This window comes from Mesoplodon densirostris, chromosome 15 (genome assembly GCF_025265405.1).
Source record: "Mesoplodon densirostris isolate mMesDen1 chromosome 15, mMesDen1 primary haplotype, whole genome shotgun sequence".
NCBI classification, from domain to species: Eukaryota; Metazoa; Chordata; class Mammalia; order Artiodactyla; family Ziphiidae; genus Mesoplodon; species Mesoplodon densirostris.
In genome coordinates, this window is record NC_082675.1 from 74,658,922 (window position 1) to 74,675,699 (window position 16,778).

A 16,778-nucleotide genomic window follows, 5' to 3' on the forward strand; every position below is an offset into this window, starting at 1 on the left:
CCTAACGTTGGAGACCTCTAAGAATAAACATAAACTAGCATTGCTGTTCAGCTTCTGGGTAATGCATGTATATTACCACCTTGCTGCTTCTTTACCTGCAAGATTCTTCCTATAATTTTTGCAGTGGCAAACACACTATTAAGTAATAACTTTCAGATAAATCTGTTCCAAACACAGATGAAAACCCAACTATGAAACTACTCGAAAAATTTCAGATGGAGAAATTAGATCCAACTCTTCTTTCTAAAAAAGTCTGCAAAGTTGAGGCATTTTATAGTTGGTGGAGTGGCACATGCTAACAATGTCCCAACATACCATATCTTTTTCTTACCTGTAGAACATGATGTGATCTATTTTATGTGCTTTGTTAAAGATACTTGATCAGGAGACGGGGCAGGGGGTTGAATAGGTGGAGCTCAGGGGATTTTTTTAGGGCAGTGAAAATATTCTCTATGGCAACTGTAGTGGTAAATACCTATATGCAGGTTTTAAATCGTTTAGGAGGTCAGAGGAGGGGGATCCCAGGATGGAACACAGAATATGACCAAAGAATCTAAACCTATTGCAAGGGTATGAGGCAACCTCACTGATTATGGGATGGAAGAACAGGTGCTAACCTAAGTACCTGGGAATGAGTGAACACAGAAGGCAGAAGAAATCGTACAGAACCCTGTACTCTAGCTGATACCACTCTGTAGTTGATTTTATATCTCATAGAAGTTACTGCATAATATTTTATGAATAGTATAGCATTTATAATTTATTGTGAATGTTAATTTTTATCTTCACACAATTTGTAAAGGAAAAATAGATGGCTATAATGTCATAGGTATTTGCTTAGATGATTTTCTTTCTGTTAGCCAGGCTCTACAGGCTAACAATTCTGAAACCACTATACCTCCAAAAACACATTCCACCAGTGTAACCAGGAGAAAAACATCAGACATATCCCGATTTACAGACATTCTACAAAATACCTCACCGATAATCCTGAAAACTGTCAGTGTTATTAAAAACAAGGAAAGTCTGAGAAACTGTCACAACAAAGAGGAGCCCAAGGAGACACAAGTAAATGTGATGTGGTGTCCCGAATGGGGTCCTGGAACATAAAAGAACATTAATGGTTCATTAATTGTGACAAATACGCCTTACTAACAACAGATGTTAAAAATAGGGAAACTAGGTATGGGTGTATGTAGAAACTCTCTGTAGTATCTTCACGATAGTTCTGTAAATCTTGAACTGTTCTAAAATTGAAAGTTTATTCTCAAAAATATCATTTGAGGTTTTTAATTAGTTTCATGAAGTGTATAGTTGAGGCCATAGACAAACCTGTCTCTTGATTGTTTTCATCCAATAATTGGCCAGAATATCTAAAACTTTGATCAAATTAAGAATGAGTCTATTTAGCTTTTTGTCATTTAATGAAAGTAGTAATAGCTCAGGAGTCCTAACTGATGTCCACAACCACATTCTCTCCTCTTCACAATTTGCATGACTTCTCCTTTATGGCATTTTAAAAGTCCTAACCTGATAAGACATTATAACGCAATTCAACAGTGCAAAAATCAACTTCTTTTGTCAGTCTTACTATCTGTGCTAAATTGGCAGCTTATTTAAAGGTTATTTAAATCTATTTAAATTATTTAAAGATTATTTAATCTATTTTCTCTTATTTTATTTTAGATGAATTAAATAATCTCGGGCATCCCGGTGAGTAATACAAACATTAAAACATTAGCTTTAGATATTTAGTTATTGAATACAGTAACTTAAAGATACTATAGATATTCTCTATCATTGTGAATAACTCTGTATCATAAAAAGGCAGTTAAATGGGGAAGTGCACGCTCTTTAATTTGAAAGACAAGAAGCAGCCTTTGAAAGAGGGACAGGAGTAACATCTCTGAACTCACCAGACCCCTGGGTCCTTGTTCAAAACTGCCCAGTCATTGAACACATCTGAGCTAGTTGGGTGGGTGTCTGTAACTGAAGTAAAATTATTGTTAGTGCTACACAGATGAGTAGTTAGTCATTGACCATTAAGAGACTGACAGTTGGCAGGAGTATTTATCATTCTTTGGCCAGTTTTAATCAGAACAGATTTCTGAACAAGTTAAGCTAAAAGGAAGCCTTACCTGAGATGAAAGGCGTGGTAATAGTGAGGACTTCATGAAGACCGAGGACATCAGTCCAGGCTGTGAGCATTCTGAAAGGCACTGATGGAACCTGTGACTATATCTGAAAATAAAACCTCACAGGAGTACAATAAGAAGGTAGTTATATGTATCAGTTAATATATGTAGAGATCCCTCTTATTTCTTGACATGTTATTTCTCATAGTTTTAGCACCATGACTAGTTTGCTTAGCTTTCTGCCCATATTTTGTTAATAAACATCTGTTATTGTGAGTGATGATTGGGCTGTGCTGATTACACATAAGCCAGTGAGACAAACCAGAATGCCACTGTTACCCGCATATCATTCCTGCTGTTCCAGCCTCGAGCTCTGGGAAGCCCCTGTGAGACTTGCTTCAAGCACCCAAAACTAAGTGGTGTTGGAGAACCACCCTCGTCATGTGGCTAGTTGCTTCTCTTGATCTGGTTAGAAATCCCCTTTTCCTAAATTTGTCTGTTATTTCATGCCCTTCGATGAACATTATGAAAAGCTATTTCAGGAAAACTTTTGCAAACCAGCACCACTAAGCTTCTAAAATTTTCCTGACCTCCTTTTTCATTATATCGTTACTCCTCAAGAATTAGAAACACCAAAAAATTCAGTTTAAAAGAATTTAATATATTTTTAGTGGACTCTCATAGCATATATATTATTAAAAATGCAAACACCCTGTCTATAGTAAAAGACACATTACTGACTGAACTCCATCTTTCCCTGCATCTCTTCCTGCATGGTCCTTGAGAGTGGGAGGTATTTCATTTTATGTATAGTTAATGGCAAAGAGCGTGACCATGGAATGAGATTTCCTAGCTTGAAAACATTGGGCAAGTGACTCAGTCTTTCTCTGCCTCAGATTCCTTATTTGTATAATGGAGGTAATAATAGTACATACCTCATAAATTGAGATTATTTAAATCCGTTGTATTTACAGCACGTACAACAGTCCCATGCCATCGTTCAGTAGATGTTAAATTCCAGCACCAACCGTCTTCAGATTGTAATTTCTACCTGACATGTTAAAGAGTATCACCCCAGCTGTGGTAATCAGTTACCAGAGACATTCTCCTGCCCGATTCCGACTCTTGTCCATCTAGGTACATGTTTTTAGTCAAGAACCTGAAAACCTTAAAAATCATAAATTAGCTGTTAGAAACCACATTCTGCCCTCAGTGCTGCTGATGTGATTGTTCATTGTTTCTGTATCTCTCTAACCCAAAGATGTATCATGGATCACAGCTCCTTATCTTTTTGCATTTTTACCTTTCTATAGATAATAAAGAGCAAACAGTTGACCAACCTCTGGGTGAGTAGAGCTTTAAAATGCTTAATCAAAATATAATTGTAGCATGTAACTCTTTTATGGGGATCATGAAGCGATTTGAGACTTTTTAAATTGACAACTTTTATAAATATTTGAATAACATCGAAGCCAAATGTTTTATTTTGGGTATTTATAAAAGAAATTATAGAATAGGAGACTTTAAAAGATTATGAATTCAGTTTCAGGGACCAGATCAGCTTCTGTGGAGTGATTGCCGTGTTTTGTCGATGTGCAAACAAATATACATATAAACAATAAGAAACACGTATAGGTCACATAAAAGTGAGTAATACTGTATCTTGGTGGAGTTAGAGGTTAGGAAAGCGCCAGAGACGCTGCAATAGCAGCTCTACATGTTGATGGATGAATAGGAGACGGGCCTTCCAGATAGAGGGAACGTGAAATCCTAAGTAAACTTCGCAGAGAAAGAATACAGGTGCCTGTTGTATTGGGGGAGTTGCAGGTAACAAACGATCCTCTAGAACGTGAAGAGAAGGAGCCTAGAGAAGCAGGATGAGACCAGGTCTTGAGGATCCCCATTTCTCAAGACAAACTATTGGAAGGAAGCTTGATAGAGGGGTGAGATTTGTCCCTCTGAAAGGCCAGTCTAGTATCGGTGTAGAAAATAAACTGGAGGGAGACATTGTTTAGGTTAGGAGAACAATTGAGACTGTTGCAATGGTCTAGATAAGAAATAATGAGAATCTAAACCAGGGTAGTACCAAGACCATGCAGAAGAAGACAGAACAGATTCAGAAGACCTTGAGGTGATGGAATCAGTAAGCTGTTTTCATCACCTCACTATAGGGTATAAAAAGTACAGAGGAATCACCATGCCTGCTCAGATTCTTGCTGGACCACTAGGCAGGTGGTGATACAGCCCACTGAGTTAGAGAATACAGAATCAAAAGCAAGATTCAAAGGATAGGATGACCCTCATTTTGGGACCTAACCGGTTTGAGGTATCTGTGTCACGTGTAGGCGGAGATACACAGCAGGCAATTGTGCACGTGGATCTGGAACTCTAAGGAGAGGCCAGGCTCGGAGAGACAGTCCTGAGCAGCATCAGCATAGAGGTGGAGGCTGACACTGTGAATGGTAGCATAACATGGGATTGCTCAGCCCGTGGAGAAAAGGGCACTGACTGGGGAAGGAGGGTGGCCCACACCGTGTTTAACAATTAGAATCAGTTGTCACTGATCAGATAGCATATATAAATTCAGGTTTCTAGATTTTCCTGAAAATGGTAGATTTTGAGTGAGAGCTGTCAGCTGTGGTTAAATAGTGGCTGTCCCTGTAAAAGGGCATGTGCCCCTGTTTTCCTGTCATGTAATATTCTCAGTCTACTTCACTCTCTCCCTCTCTCTCCTCCCCTCCTTCCCCACATGGTCTCACCAGGTAGTTAAGTTTCTTTACATGGTGGCTGAATCCCCAAACCGGAAACTCTCTGGACTTAAGGTTGAGACCCAGAACTGGCAGAGTGTCACACTACATTATGCTCAGAGAGAACCACAGGGCAGCCCAGATTTGGAGCCAGGGGCTGGGGCCAGGGTGAGAGTGACCACACTGCTTAAAGACAAGGAAGCCATGGCTCCGCAGGGGCTGCCTCTTACCACAGCTGGAAAGGCAGCCTGGATTAGAATATGAATGGTTTTGTCTAAGGAACTTGGACTTTATTTTGTAGGACATAGAAATTAAAAGATCTGATGCCTGAGACCAACAAGGACTGTATATTCACCCAGTCAAAGTTGATGTTAATACTCAATCACTGATAGATGGCCAAAGGTTTTTTTATTTAAACACTTATGTAGCACTTAATATGTACCAGGTCCTTTTCCAGTTGCTTATGAATATTAACTCATTTTGGATGAGATGAGTAATGCACTATTAGAATAATCAGACATAAAATTAATGATGTAACTTGTACCAGTTTTTAAAGAATACATTTCATTAAACTTTGGAAGACGTCTAGGATCATGTAGTTAAAATCTCTTTCTGAAGTTGTTTTATCCTGTTGCTTAATCAACTGGTGTTTGTGTTTCCTTTTTCCAGTGAATGGTTTGTGTTCAAGAAGTTGTGGGTGGCTCTTACAGTAAATGTTTTTCTACAGAAAATATCTTCCATTTATTTTATCACTTGAAAACCATCATAAGTCGCTTATATAGTTGCTATTTTGAAGTTTTCTTTGATTCCTCACTCTTATCTTCTCAACTTCAAATTTTACTGTTTCTTTCTCTGTCATAGCTCTAAAGTCTGACTTTTCCTTTCCCTTTCTACAACCAATTCCTGGAATGAGACTTTTGTCATCTCTCATTTCGACCACTGCAGTCTGCTTCTCTATTCTAAGTCCACCCCAGTTCACCTATCATTCAGGAACGGTTTTGCAAGTAGAGTGGGCAAGGTAAGTTCCCTACCCATCGTCTTTATTACCATCAAGCTCAAAATGCTCCAAGACGGTTTAGGAACTAGCTGTTAAAAATTATCCTTGGGGAAAAGTTTTTGAAGACTTATGGTCAATTGTTGATACACACATTTGAAGCCCCATAGTTCTCAAATTGCTGAACCCTTGCATTCTTTTCCTTTTCTTTTTTATTTATTTATTTATTTATTTATTTATTTATTTTTGGCTGCGTTGGGTCTTCGTTGCTGTACGCGGGCTTTTCTCTAGCTGTGGCGAGCAGGGGCTACTCTTCGTTGCGGTGCGCGGGCTTCTCATTGTCATGGGTTCTCTTGTTGCAGAGCACAGGCTCTAGGCATGCAGGCTTCAGCAGTTGTGGCTTGGGGGCTCTTGAGCTCAGGCTCAGTAGTTGTGGCGCATGGGCTTAGTTGCTCCGCGGCATGTGGGATCTTCCCGGACCAGGGCTCGAACCCATGTCCCTTGTATTGGCAGGCGAATTCTTAACCACTGCGCCACCAGGGAAGCCCTGAACCCTTGCATTCTATAAATAATACCAAGTGTTCCTTCCAAACAGATAACAAAACTAGTGAGTAAATAATCGATCTTAGCAGAAACAGCCTATATGGTTAGTTTGACAACTGTTCCCCCAAACAAAAACCCCAGTGATTTTTTTCTATTACATACCTTATAATTGGTTTCTGCCAACAGAAAATTTAAATCTATTATATATCCTAAACTATCATAATATCCCACCACGAAACCCACGATGCTTTGCAGACATTTTACTACTTGAATCACATTGGGAACCCCATGATTTGGACTGTAATGATGTCAGCCAGTGACCACACATCCTCCACCTCCTCTCACTTAGGAGCAGATTGAACTGAGTCCATCAGTGTATTGAGATTGGCTCTGAACTCTGATAGGGTTGATGGGCTCAGAAAAAAATGCTCTGAAATTTTTCTGTGGATTAGCCAGCTGAAGTGTTCCTATATAGTGGGTAAATTGCTGTAAGCGTACATTTCTAGTTTATTTAAGAAGAAACTTAAAAAAAAAAAGGAAATACAAGTGATCATGTTTTATACTGCCTCCTAATTGAAATCCATCCTGAGTATTCTCAACTTTTTTTATTGAGTTTTAAAACTAAAGGCAGTTTTGTAGAGGCTTGATGTCTCAATTTACTTATTTATTAAATAGTCTTGAAAATTGGCCTTTTCTGTGGAATAGAAGAAGAGATTATCATTTGTACAGGACTTGAAGTGACTTTTATTGAGTTAGAAATGTGGCTTAAGTATCATTTCATTTTTTTCAAAAATGTGTATACTCATAAGAATAGGCAATTAGCAAGAAATCTCTGAAAATGTCAATGTAGAATAAAGATACCATGACAAGGGGAATTCCCTGGCCGTCCAGCAGTTAGGACTCGGTGCTTTCACTGCTGAGGGCCCGGGTTCAATCCCTTGTTGCACAAGCCGCGCAGCGAGGCCAAAGAAACAAAAAAAAGATACCATGACAGAAGTATTGAGGATTTTCACCAAGTGGGGTATTCTGCCACTTTGAGAGGGTCACATTCTTTTAGTTGGTGCTAGTTTTTCTCCAGACCTTGTTTAACCCTAGACTTAAATGCTCTGTGGAAAGAGAAGAAATTCCACCAGAGATTTTTGGTGACATTTAATCATCTTAACGATTTGAAGCATCTGAAATTAGATTACATATTGTAGCCATCAAGTCAGCAATGTGATTATTTGTGCCTGTTTCAGTTGCATAGGAGTGGTACCCATATTAATTTATAAATAAGCTACTTTGGGCTTCCCTGGTGGTGCAGTGGTTGAGAGTCTGCCAGCCGACGCAGGGGACGCGGGTTCGTGCCCCGGTCCGGGAAGATCCCACGTGCCGCGGAGCGGCTGGGCCCATGAGCCATGGCCGCTGAGCCTGCGCGTCCGGAGCCTGTGCTCTGCAACGGGAGAGGCCACAGCAGTGAGAGGCCCGCGTACCGCAAAACAAACAAACAAACAAAAAAAAAAGCTACTTAGCAGCACTTTGTGACAAAGGCTGATCACCAAGTCCTGGCCAGCGTCAGGCTGGGACTGCCATGTGCTCCTGTTACACCTCCTCTGCTGCTCTCTGGTGTCTCCGTCATGGATTTAGACCATAATGTGCTGCACACACCCCACTGCCAGCCCTTGAGAAAAACATCATGACAGGTTCCTGTTGTCATGGCACAGTCTCAAGTCTTTAACCTTTAACCCCACCCGCGACTAGCAAAAGTACAATTCTGAAGACCTCTTATGCACTAAGCAACGCTCAGCCTTCCACAACTCTTTTGGACAAGCTATATACCAGATTAAGCCATCTGGTACTTTTAAAGGCACAGGTGTGGATCTTCTTGCCTCTTACAAACAGGACAACTTTTGGTGTGAGACCACGTCCTTGAGCAAAGCCTCAGTTCACTAAGGTCACAGATTGAACCACTAAGGTATTCATACAAAAAGTCTGCATGCAGCCCTGAGGTAACCGCATCTCACCCAAACAGGAAATTTTTTTTAAAGAAGATAACGGGAGACAGTACATCAACTGAAAATTAAAAAATACAGGATTTGTTAAACTCCTGCTTTTCCCTCCTCTTTGGTATTTCCCCTTACCTGCTCTGATGGGAATTCTTCCTTTCCCTCTTTTTGCTATTTCTTTTGTTTCTAGCCTGTTCCATTGTCAGCAAAACAGAACCTAATTTGATGGGAACCCAATTCCAAACATTCTTTGTTTAAATTTGCTCTGAAAGTCTATATTGAATATTCTTTCCTTCTGTTGTAAATCAGTAAAAGTATTACTTTAATATTAGTTACTGTTATGCTTCATATACAGCTAATATCCTTTGCCTGGTTCTCAAAAGCATCAATTAATTTCAGTTGTTTGATTCATCAGCCTCTGTATTCCTCAGTAGAGTTTATTGGTCTGCTATGTAAAGTGATCACTCTAAAATGAAATTAAATAATGAAATCTTATTTGTAAAGCATTTTATTAGGTTTAATTTTTATATCCTCCTTTAAATTTCTCCCCCTCCCCCCCCCTTTTTTTTAAATAGCAAAGGACAAGGTTGCTCTTTTGATAGGAAATATGAATTACTGGGAGCACCCCAAGCTTAAAGCTCCTTTGGTGGATGTGTATGAATTGACCAACTTGTTAAGACAGCTAGATTTCAAAGTCGTTTCACTGCTGGATCTTACTGAATACGAGATGCGTAATGCCGTGGATGAATTTTTACTGCTTTTAGACAAAGGAGTCTATGGTAAGATGTTTATCATCTTTGCTTTTATAATTATCCACTATTTTTCTTGTATAAGTTTAGGTTAAGAGTTAAAAAAACAGAAAGGCATGGTAAACGGATTGTTGAAAAGTTTTATTCTTGTAATAAAAGATGGATTTTGATCTTCATTCCATAGTTCCATATGACTAATTAGCTTGATGTCTTTACTTTCATGTGTCAAAACAATGATGTTCTTATTAGAATTCTTACCTATCTTACGTGATTTTGTTTTATTGATTACGAGAGCTACAGTAAAGTTCAATGACCAAATAGCAAATTGTATATTCATATATGTAAAATATTACTCTCTGTGTGTGTGTGTTTAGAGTACAAAATGCTGTAACCGAATGAACATTTCACGTTTGTTTCCTTTTTCTAACTATTGCATAGTATTTTCAGGTCTTTTAGTGGGAACTACAATAGAATTTAACAAGAAAATGTTGGTGAGTGAGACATATGAAAACAATCAGTAAAGTAAAGTTTTATGCAGATACAGTTAAAGATGGACCTCCACAAAACTTCTAACAGTAAATTTTTAATGGTTTTTCTCATTGTTTTAAATATGTTAAGAACACTACATATATGTCAGTGATTCTTTAAAGAGAGAATATGCTGTCAGTAGTAAGCAATTTCTTTGGTAATTTCTTTCTTTTAGTGGGCATAACCACAAGCATGGAACGGCCAAATGTTGTGCTATGAGCCATGTTTCTCAGAGTTGTACTCACCACGATGTTGTGTAATAACATTCAACTGCCAGGAAAGTGACATTTCCAGGCCTGTTGTCAGGATGCCACCGATAAACAAAGCGTCGATTTGGCTTCTATATCTTTCCAATTATTTTACTTCAATAATTTCTGGATTTAGCCTTTTTACTTCTAATTAGTCATATGATGAGGCAAGCTTGGTACAATTGCTAAAGGTTCTCAAAGTAGAATTTTTAATGGAAGAAAAAAAATTTTTCAAGATTTAACACATTACTGTATGTGGGATGAGGGAAAGTCTTAAAATCATACTAAATAAGTTTTAAATGAGTTTCTTCTTAAGTAATAAGGATTACAGTTGTTAGGCAAGTGAATCAATAAATTAAACCTCTCAGATTTGGGATTTCAACTATTATGCTGACATTTTAATAACATATCTTGTTTATGAGCATATAAAGTGATGAATCTGGGTGAATCCATTCATTTTTCTTATGAAAATATGGTAGAATATACGATACTAATGTGCCTTTGTGGTAGTTGGTTTATATTTTTAGTCTCTAATAAGGTGGTTGGTTGATTATTTTTATGTTACATAATTTATCTCCATTTTTAAGTGCATAGATGGCTTAAACAGGAAAAGACTTCTAAAACTTCCCCAAAAGTAAGGAGGTAGAAGGGAAAAATATTTACCGATTTAGGTTTTGGGGTTGGTGAAGTATTTTAAGAGTGAGGGAATTATATGAAGAATTATGTACTTGATTATTTATTCTCATTCCTTATTGACATTATCACCTTGGCTTTAAGTCCTTTGTTTGGCTTTTTAAATCAAAACTTTTAATTGCCCCTGCAAGCTTGAGAACCAGAAATATTTAAAGTTTTGGCAAGAAGAGTTCAGCTTATGCTGAAGCTTTGCCCCAGTATGAAAACCTCAACTTGGAATATGGAATAAATAGGTATATTAAAGCAAAATGGCAGCTTAAGAAAGCTAGAAAAGATGTTTAAATACTACTGATTCATGTCTTAACAGGGTGGCCGCATTATATTTTGAAGTATTGTGAATATCCCAAACATCAGACACATCTACTTTCAATGTAAGTGTGGTAGAGGCCTGAGGGCATAGGCGTTTCCCCTGGACTGTGCCCTGTGTCCAGCTGACAGCCCCGGGGGGCCAGGAGTACTTCAGGGGTAGGGGAGGCCAAGGCAGAGTCATAGGAATTTCACATTAGATGTGGGAAACACAGGCATTCAAGTTTATGCCCTTTTGTATTATAGTGCCCTTGGGTTTGTGAGAGAAATAAAAATTAACAGAAAATAAGTAACTCAATTTTTAAACATATATAAACGTTAAAAACACAATCTAAGGACAGGAATAACTGACTTAAATACTACATGTCCTTGAAGATAAATAAGGATACAGATTTCAGTTGTATAGATAAACTAGGATGGAGAGTAACTACATATTTGTCTTGATATCCACCTTACCTAACACCTTTTTACATTCATCACTTGCTGCAGCTTAGATGTGCTTTGATAGAAAACAAGATTAAAGGAGTCCCCTAGAGTCTGTCATACAGAGTGAAGTAAGTCAGAGAGAGAAGAACAAACACCGTATGCTAACACATATGTAGGGAATCTAAAAAAAAAAAAAAAAAAAGGGTCATGAAGAACCTAGGGGCAGGACAGGAATAAAGACGCAGACCTACTAGAGAATGGACTTGAGGATACGGGGAGGGGGAAGGGTAAGCTGGGATGAAGTGAGAGAGTGGCATGGACATATATACACTACCAAATGTAAAATAGCTAGCTAGTGGGAAGCAGCTGCATGCAGCACAGGGAGATCAGCTCGGTGCTTTGTGACCACCTAGAGGGGCGGGATAGGGAAGGTGGGAGGGAGGGAGATGCAAGAGGGAAGAGATAATGGGGATATATGTATATGTATAGCTGATTCACTTTGTTATAAAGCAGAAACTAACACACCATTGTAAAGCAACTATACTCCAATAAAGATGTTTTTAAAAATAAATAAATAAAATACAATGCCAATGTCAAACCTGAAAAGAAAGAAAAAAAAGATTAAAGGAATCTGGTCAGAATAAGGCCAAAGCCTCATTCACTCTAGAGGAATCATTCACGTCAGTGTAGCTCAGTGGTTAAGTAACGGACCTGAGAGTAACCAACCCCAGGCTCAGCGCTCTGGCTTTTCTGCTTCCTAGCTGTGTGACTATGACCAAGTTATTTCACTTTTCTAAGCCAAAAAGGACTTATCAAATGGATAGACTAAGTTAATGAAGTTGTTCCAGAATAAGTAAGATACAATAATCATACCTGTGTCTGGCACACTAAAAGCGCTCAAAATACTGTAGCTATCGTTGTCATAATTTTCTGAATTCAGATTTTCCTTCACCGATAGATGGGGGATTTGGACAACATTCCACTTCAGGCCTCAATAGAGAAACCCAGCTTTCATCTGTGATTATGTGTTCGGTTCAGTCTAAGATTTCATTTGAAAAAAAAGAGAAGGGGTTCTTAAAGTGATAGTGTGGTGAAGAGATGAAAACCAGCACACCAACATTTTATATTTTCTGAGAGTAAAGTTAACTAGAAAGCCAGCAGTAGATTATAAAGAGACAGTATAACACAGCGCAGCAGTTACTCTGGCTGTCATCCCACTTCCGGGTCTATCACTTATTAGTCATGTGAATGTGGGTGAGCTATTAAAGCTCCCGGTGTCTCAGCTTTTACATCTGTAAGAGGGGGATGATAACATTGCCTACCTTATTATGAGATATGTGTTGTGAGGATTATGAGATAATAAAAGTAAAGGGTTTTCTTCCAACAGTGCCTGCGTGTAGTAAGAGCTATGTAGGTCAATGGCGGCAGCGGTGGTGGTCATGGTGGTGCATGTTCTCATCAGAGCCCTGTGCCAGGCAGGTGCACTGCAGCTCAACTCAAGTGGGAAAATCTTCCATATAAACAATTATTTTCTCTGTAGGCAAAAATAAGTATCTGTGACAGACTATATTCTTAGAAATCATATTCCCAAGAAATAAAATTCCCAAAAGATCTTATTAGATTGTATTTTTAACCACATTGAATTCTTTGACATTTTATAAGAGATCTGTTTTGTCCTTCTATCCTTGAGTAATGAGGGTGGTTAATTAAACGTACAAGTGGTACTAGAGGTGGAATTTTTAAAATACAGTGATTTGGTCTAGTTATTTAACATAAAAATGCTTAATCTCCTGCAGTATAATTTGTATGTAGACTTTGATACAAAATTCTTATTACACTTCTCATGAATTATTCTGCAGTGGAGAAAAGGTATTTTGTTGTCAGTGCCTTAATCTCCATGATTGCAGAGCTGGGCATACAGCACTGAAACATTGGACCACACACTTACCTTCTCCTGGATGATGGAGGCTAAACCTTCCCTTGAGGTTGCTTCTTCTCCCAAGCCAAGTCTTGCTTGAGCCAGAATGTGTTAAGTGATACATTGGGAGCAATACCCATGCTTTCTGGTTGGCTGTCTCTTAATGATATCAGTTGTAGAAATGGTACCATTTCTACTGAAAGTCAGACTCTAGAAAGGTCTCCAGATCTACCTCTGCCCTGACCAGTTTGCATTGTTAATTTAATGCAGTCAAGAAGTAATTACTGAGTTCCTGTTATGTCCCTAGCCCAGATAAGGAGTATTCTGGGTGTTGAGGGAGATACAGAAAATAAAGAACATGATCTATACTCCAAGAAAATTACGGGACTTCTCTGGTGGTCCAGTGGTTAAGACTCCGAGCTTCCACTGGGGGGGTGTGGGTTTGATCCCTGGTGGGAGAACTGAGATCCCACATGCTGCATGGCCCGACCAAAAAAAGGAAAGAAAATTATAAGTCCCTTAATATAATGGGAGGGGGAGAAGACTGTAAATGGAATCCAAACACCTATTAGCTACATGATTTTAAACAAATTGTTTAATCTTTTAAAGTTTGATTTCCTCACCTATTAAATAGGTCATTTAAAGATTGTTATATGGGTTAAAATCAGATCACGTATATGAAGATGCTTTGAAAACCATGAAAATGCTATGCAAATATAAAATTCCTGATTTTATTACGATCACTTTTATCAGAGAAACTATATCTACGTAGAACCGTAAAATGTCAATAAAGCAAATACTGTGTATGACTTTAAGTGTCAAGAGTGCTGCTGGGGCTTCCCTGGTGGCGCAGTGGTTGAGAGTCCGCCTGCCGATGCAGGGGACACGGGTTCGTGCCCCGATCCCGGAAGATCCCACATGCCGCGGAGCGGCTGGGCCCGCGAGCCATGGCCGCGGAGCCTGTGTGTCCGGAGCCTGTGCTCCGCAACGGGAGAGGCCACAGCAGTGAGAGGCCCGCGTACAGCAAAAAAAAAAAAAAAAAAAAAAAAGAGTTCTGCTGTAGGATTTCCCAGCAGGGTGAGGCTGAAGTGTGTTAGAAAACTAGAGACCAGGTGGTAAGTTGCCGAGGGCTGAACCTGAGATAAGCCTGGAGCCTTGGGGCAGATTTGGGCAGATGGAAAGGAGATCGTGACCTGAGCAGGGTCATGGAGGTTACAGATAAGCATGTCTTGCTCTGGAAGCAGGAAAGAGAGAGCAGAGTCAGATTTTGAACACTTGACAGAGTATAAATTTTACTCTTTTAAAGTATACAATTCTTGGGCTTCCCTAGTGGCGCAGTGGTTGAGAGTCCGCCTGCCAATGCAGGGGATAAGGGTTCATGCCCCAGTCCAGGAAGATCCCACATGCCGTGGAATGGCCACTGAGCCTGTGCGTCGGGAGCCTGTGCTCTGCAACGGGAGAGACCACAACAGTGAGAGGCCCGCGTACCAAAATAAATAAATAAATAAATAAATAAAGTATACAATTCTTTTAAAGTATACAGTGGTTTTTAGTATATGCACAAAGTTATGCAGTCACCTAATTCCAGAACATTTTCATCACCCCCCCAAAGAAAACCCATATCCATTAGCGGTCACCCCTCAGTCCTCCATACCCCAAACTCCTGGCAACAACATATCACTTTCTGTCTCTGGATTTGTCTACTGAGGACATTTCATATAAATGGAATCGCTCCATGTGCGTCCTTTTGTGTCTGGCTTCTTTCACTTAGCACAGTGTAGTTAAGGTTCATCTGTGGTAGCGTTACTTTTATGGCTAATGAGTCGTCCATTGTGTGCATATAGAACATTTTATTTACCCATTCATCAGCGGATTGGCACTTAGGCATTTTCCAGTTTTGAGATATTATGAATAGCACTGCTATGAACATTTGTGTGCATATTCTTCTGTGGACACTTGTTTTCAGTTCTCCTGGATATTTCCCTTGGAGTGGAATTGCTGGGTCATATAATTCTGAGTTTTGTTTTTTGACGAACTGCCTAACTCCAAAGTGCCTGCACTATTTGTATATTCCTGCTGGAAATAAACGAGGTTTCCAATTTCTCTACATCCTTGTCAGCATTTGTTACTGCCTTTTTGATTATAGCCATGCTAATAAGTGTGAAATGGTATCTCATTATTTTGTTTTGCCTGGTTAATGATGTTGGGCATCTTTTCATGTGCTTATTTGCCATTTGTATATTGTCTTTGGAGAAATGTTTATTCAAATCCTTTGCCCGTTTTAAAATTGGATTGTCTTTTTGTTGTTGAATTGAAGAGTTCTTTATATATTTTGGATACAAAGTGTCCTTATAGATATAGGATTCATCCTTACAAATATATATGTCCTTATAGACAGATAAGTATTTTCTCCCATTCTGTGGGTTGTCTTTTCACTTACTTGATCTTCATGGCTTAGCGAATTAAACCCACTCCCTTTGTCGTGATTTTCAAAATGCTATCTGTGCACTCTTACTTTCATTTCCAGTGATCATTTAATTCCTTGCCAGGCTAGTATCCTTTCCATTAGCTGTCATTCCAGGCCCAAGCTTTGTTTCTGTGCATCCTGCCTGTAACGCACCTTGCTTTCTCTCTGCCTTTCCAAATCGTACCCTTTCTCTCAAGACCGTCCGTTATTGCTTCACCTTACACTGATATTCCTCTCTGCACTTTATTCATTTCATACAGGGTTGCCCTCATCACATGATATATGGTATTTAATTAGATGCCGGCTTTTCTTTAACTAATAACATGAGCATGCCTGAATGAATTGCAAGACCCTCAGGGCCAGGAACTCTGTCTTCATTTCTTTTTCATTGTCCTCACTGCCTACATGATAATATTCAGGGCTCACCTGAGGTAGAATAAACCCACACTGAATATATGGGTGTGCCCCTTTTGTCATTTTTTACCCAAAGTGATACATATGAAAGACCCATTTTTCTCATTTAAATAGGAGTTCAAGAAAAGTAGGCAACCTGGATCCTGCCCTCTAGGGCCAAAGGAAGCAAGTTTTCTTGGCCGTTTAAAGCCACATTCTTGCTAGGGGTTAGGGCTGTAACTACAAAGAGTTAGGGGGGCCTCCCTGGTGGTGCAGTGGTTGAGAATCCGCCTGCCAATGCAGGGGACACGGGTTCGATCCCTGGTCTGGGAAGATCCCACATGCCGCGGAGCAACTAAGACTGTGGACCACAACTACTGAGCCTGTGCTCTAGAGCCCGCGAGCCACAACTGCTGAGCCCACATGCTGCAACTACTGAAGCCCGCGCACCTAGAGCCCGTGCTCCACAATGAGAGAAGCCACCGCAGTGAGAAGCCCGCGCACCACAATGAAGAGTAGCCCCCGCTCACCACAACTAGAGAAAGCTCCGTGCGCACAAAGACCCAACACAGCCAAAAATAAATAAATAAATAAATAAATAATTTTTTTAAAAAAGAGGGAACCAAAAAAAAAAGCTATCTAAATG

The 16,778-nt window shown here is 39.4% G+C and overlaps 1 protein-coding gene across 2 annotated transcripts in view; it reads left to right on the top strand.

Moving 5' to 3' along the window:
• The window catches only part of MALT1 (MALT1 paracaspase), a 62,541-nt gene that overhangs the window by 29,612 nt on the left and 16,151 nt on the right, over positions 1-16,778 (top strand). For both annotated transcript variants that reach the window (XM_060118495.1, XM_060118496.1), the window contains 3 exons: positions 1,687-1,713; positions 3,449-3,481; positions 8,980-9,183. In XM_060118495.1, coding sequence (XP_059974478.1) covers positions 1,687-1,713; positions 3,449-3,481; positions 8,980-9,183 — 264 coding nt within the window. The remainder of the gene's footprint in view (positions 1-1,686; positions 1,714-3,448; positions 3,482-8,979; positions 9,184-16,778) is intronic.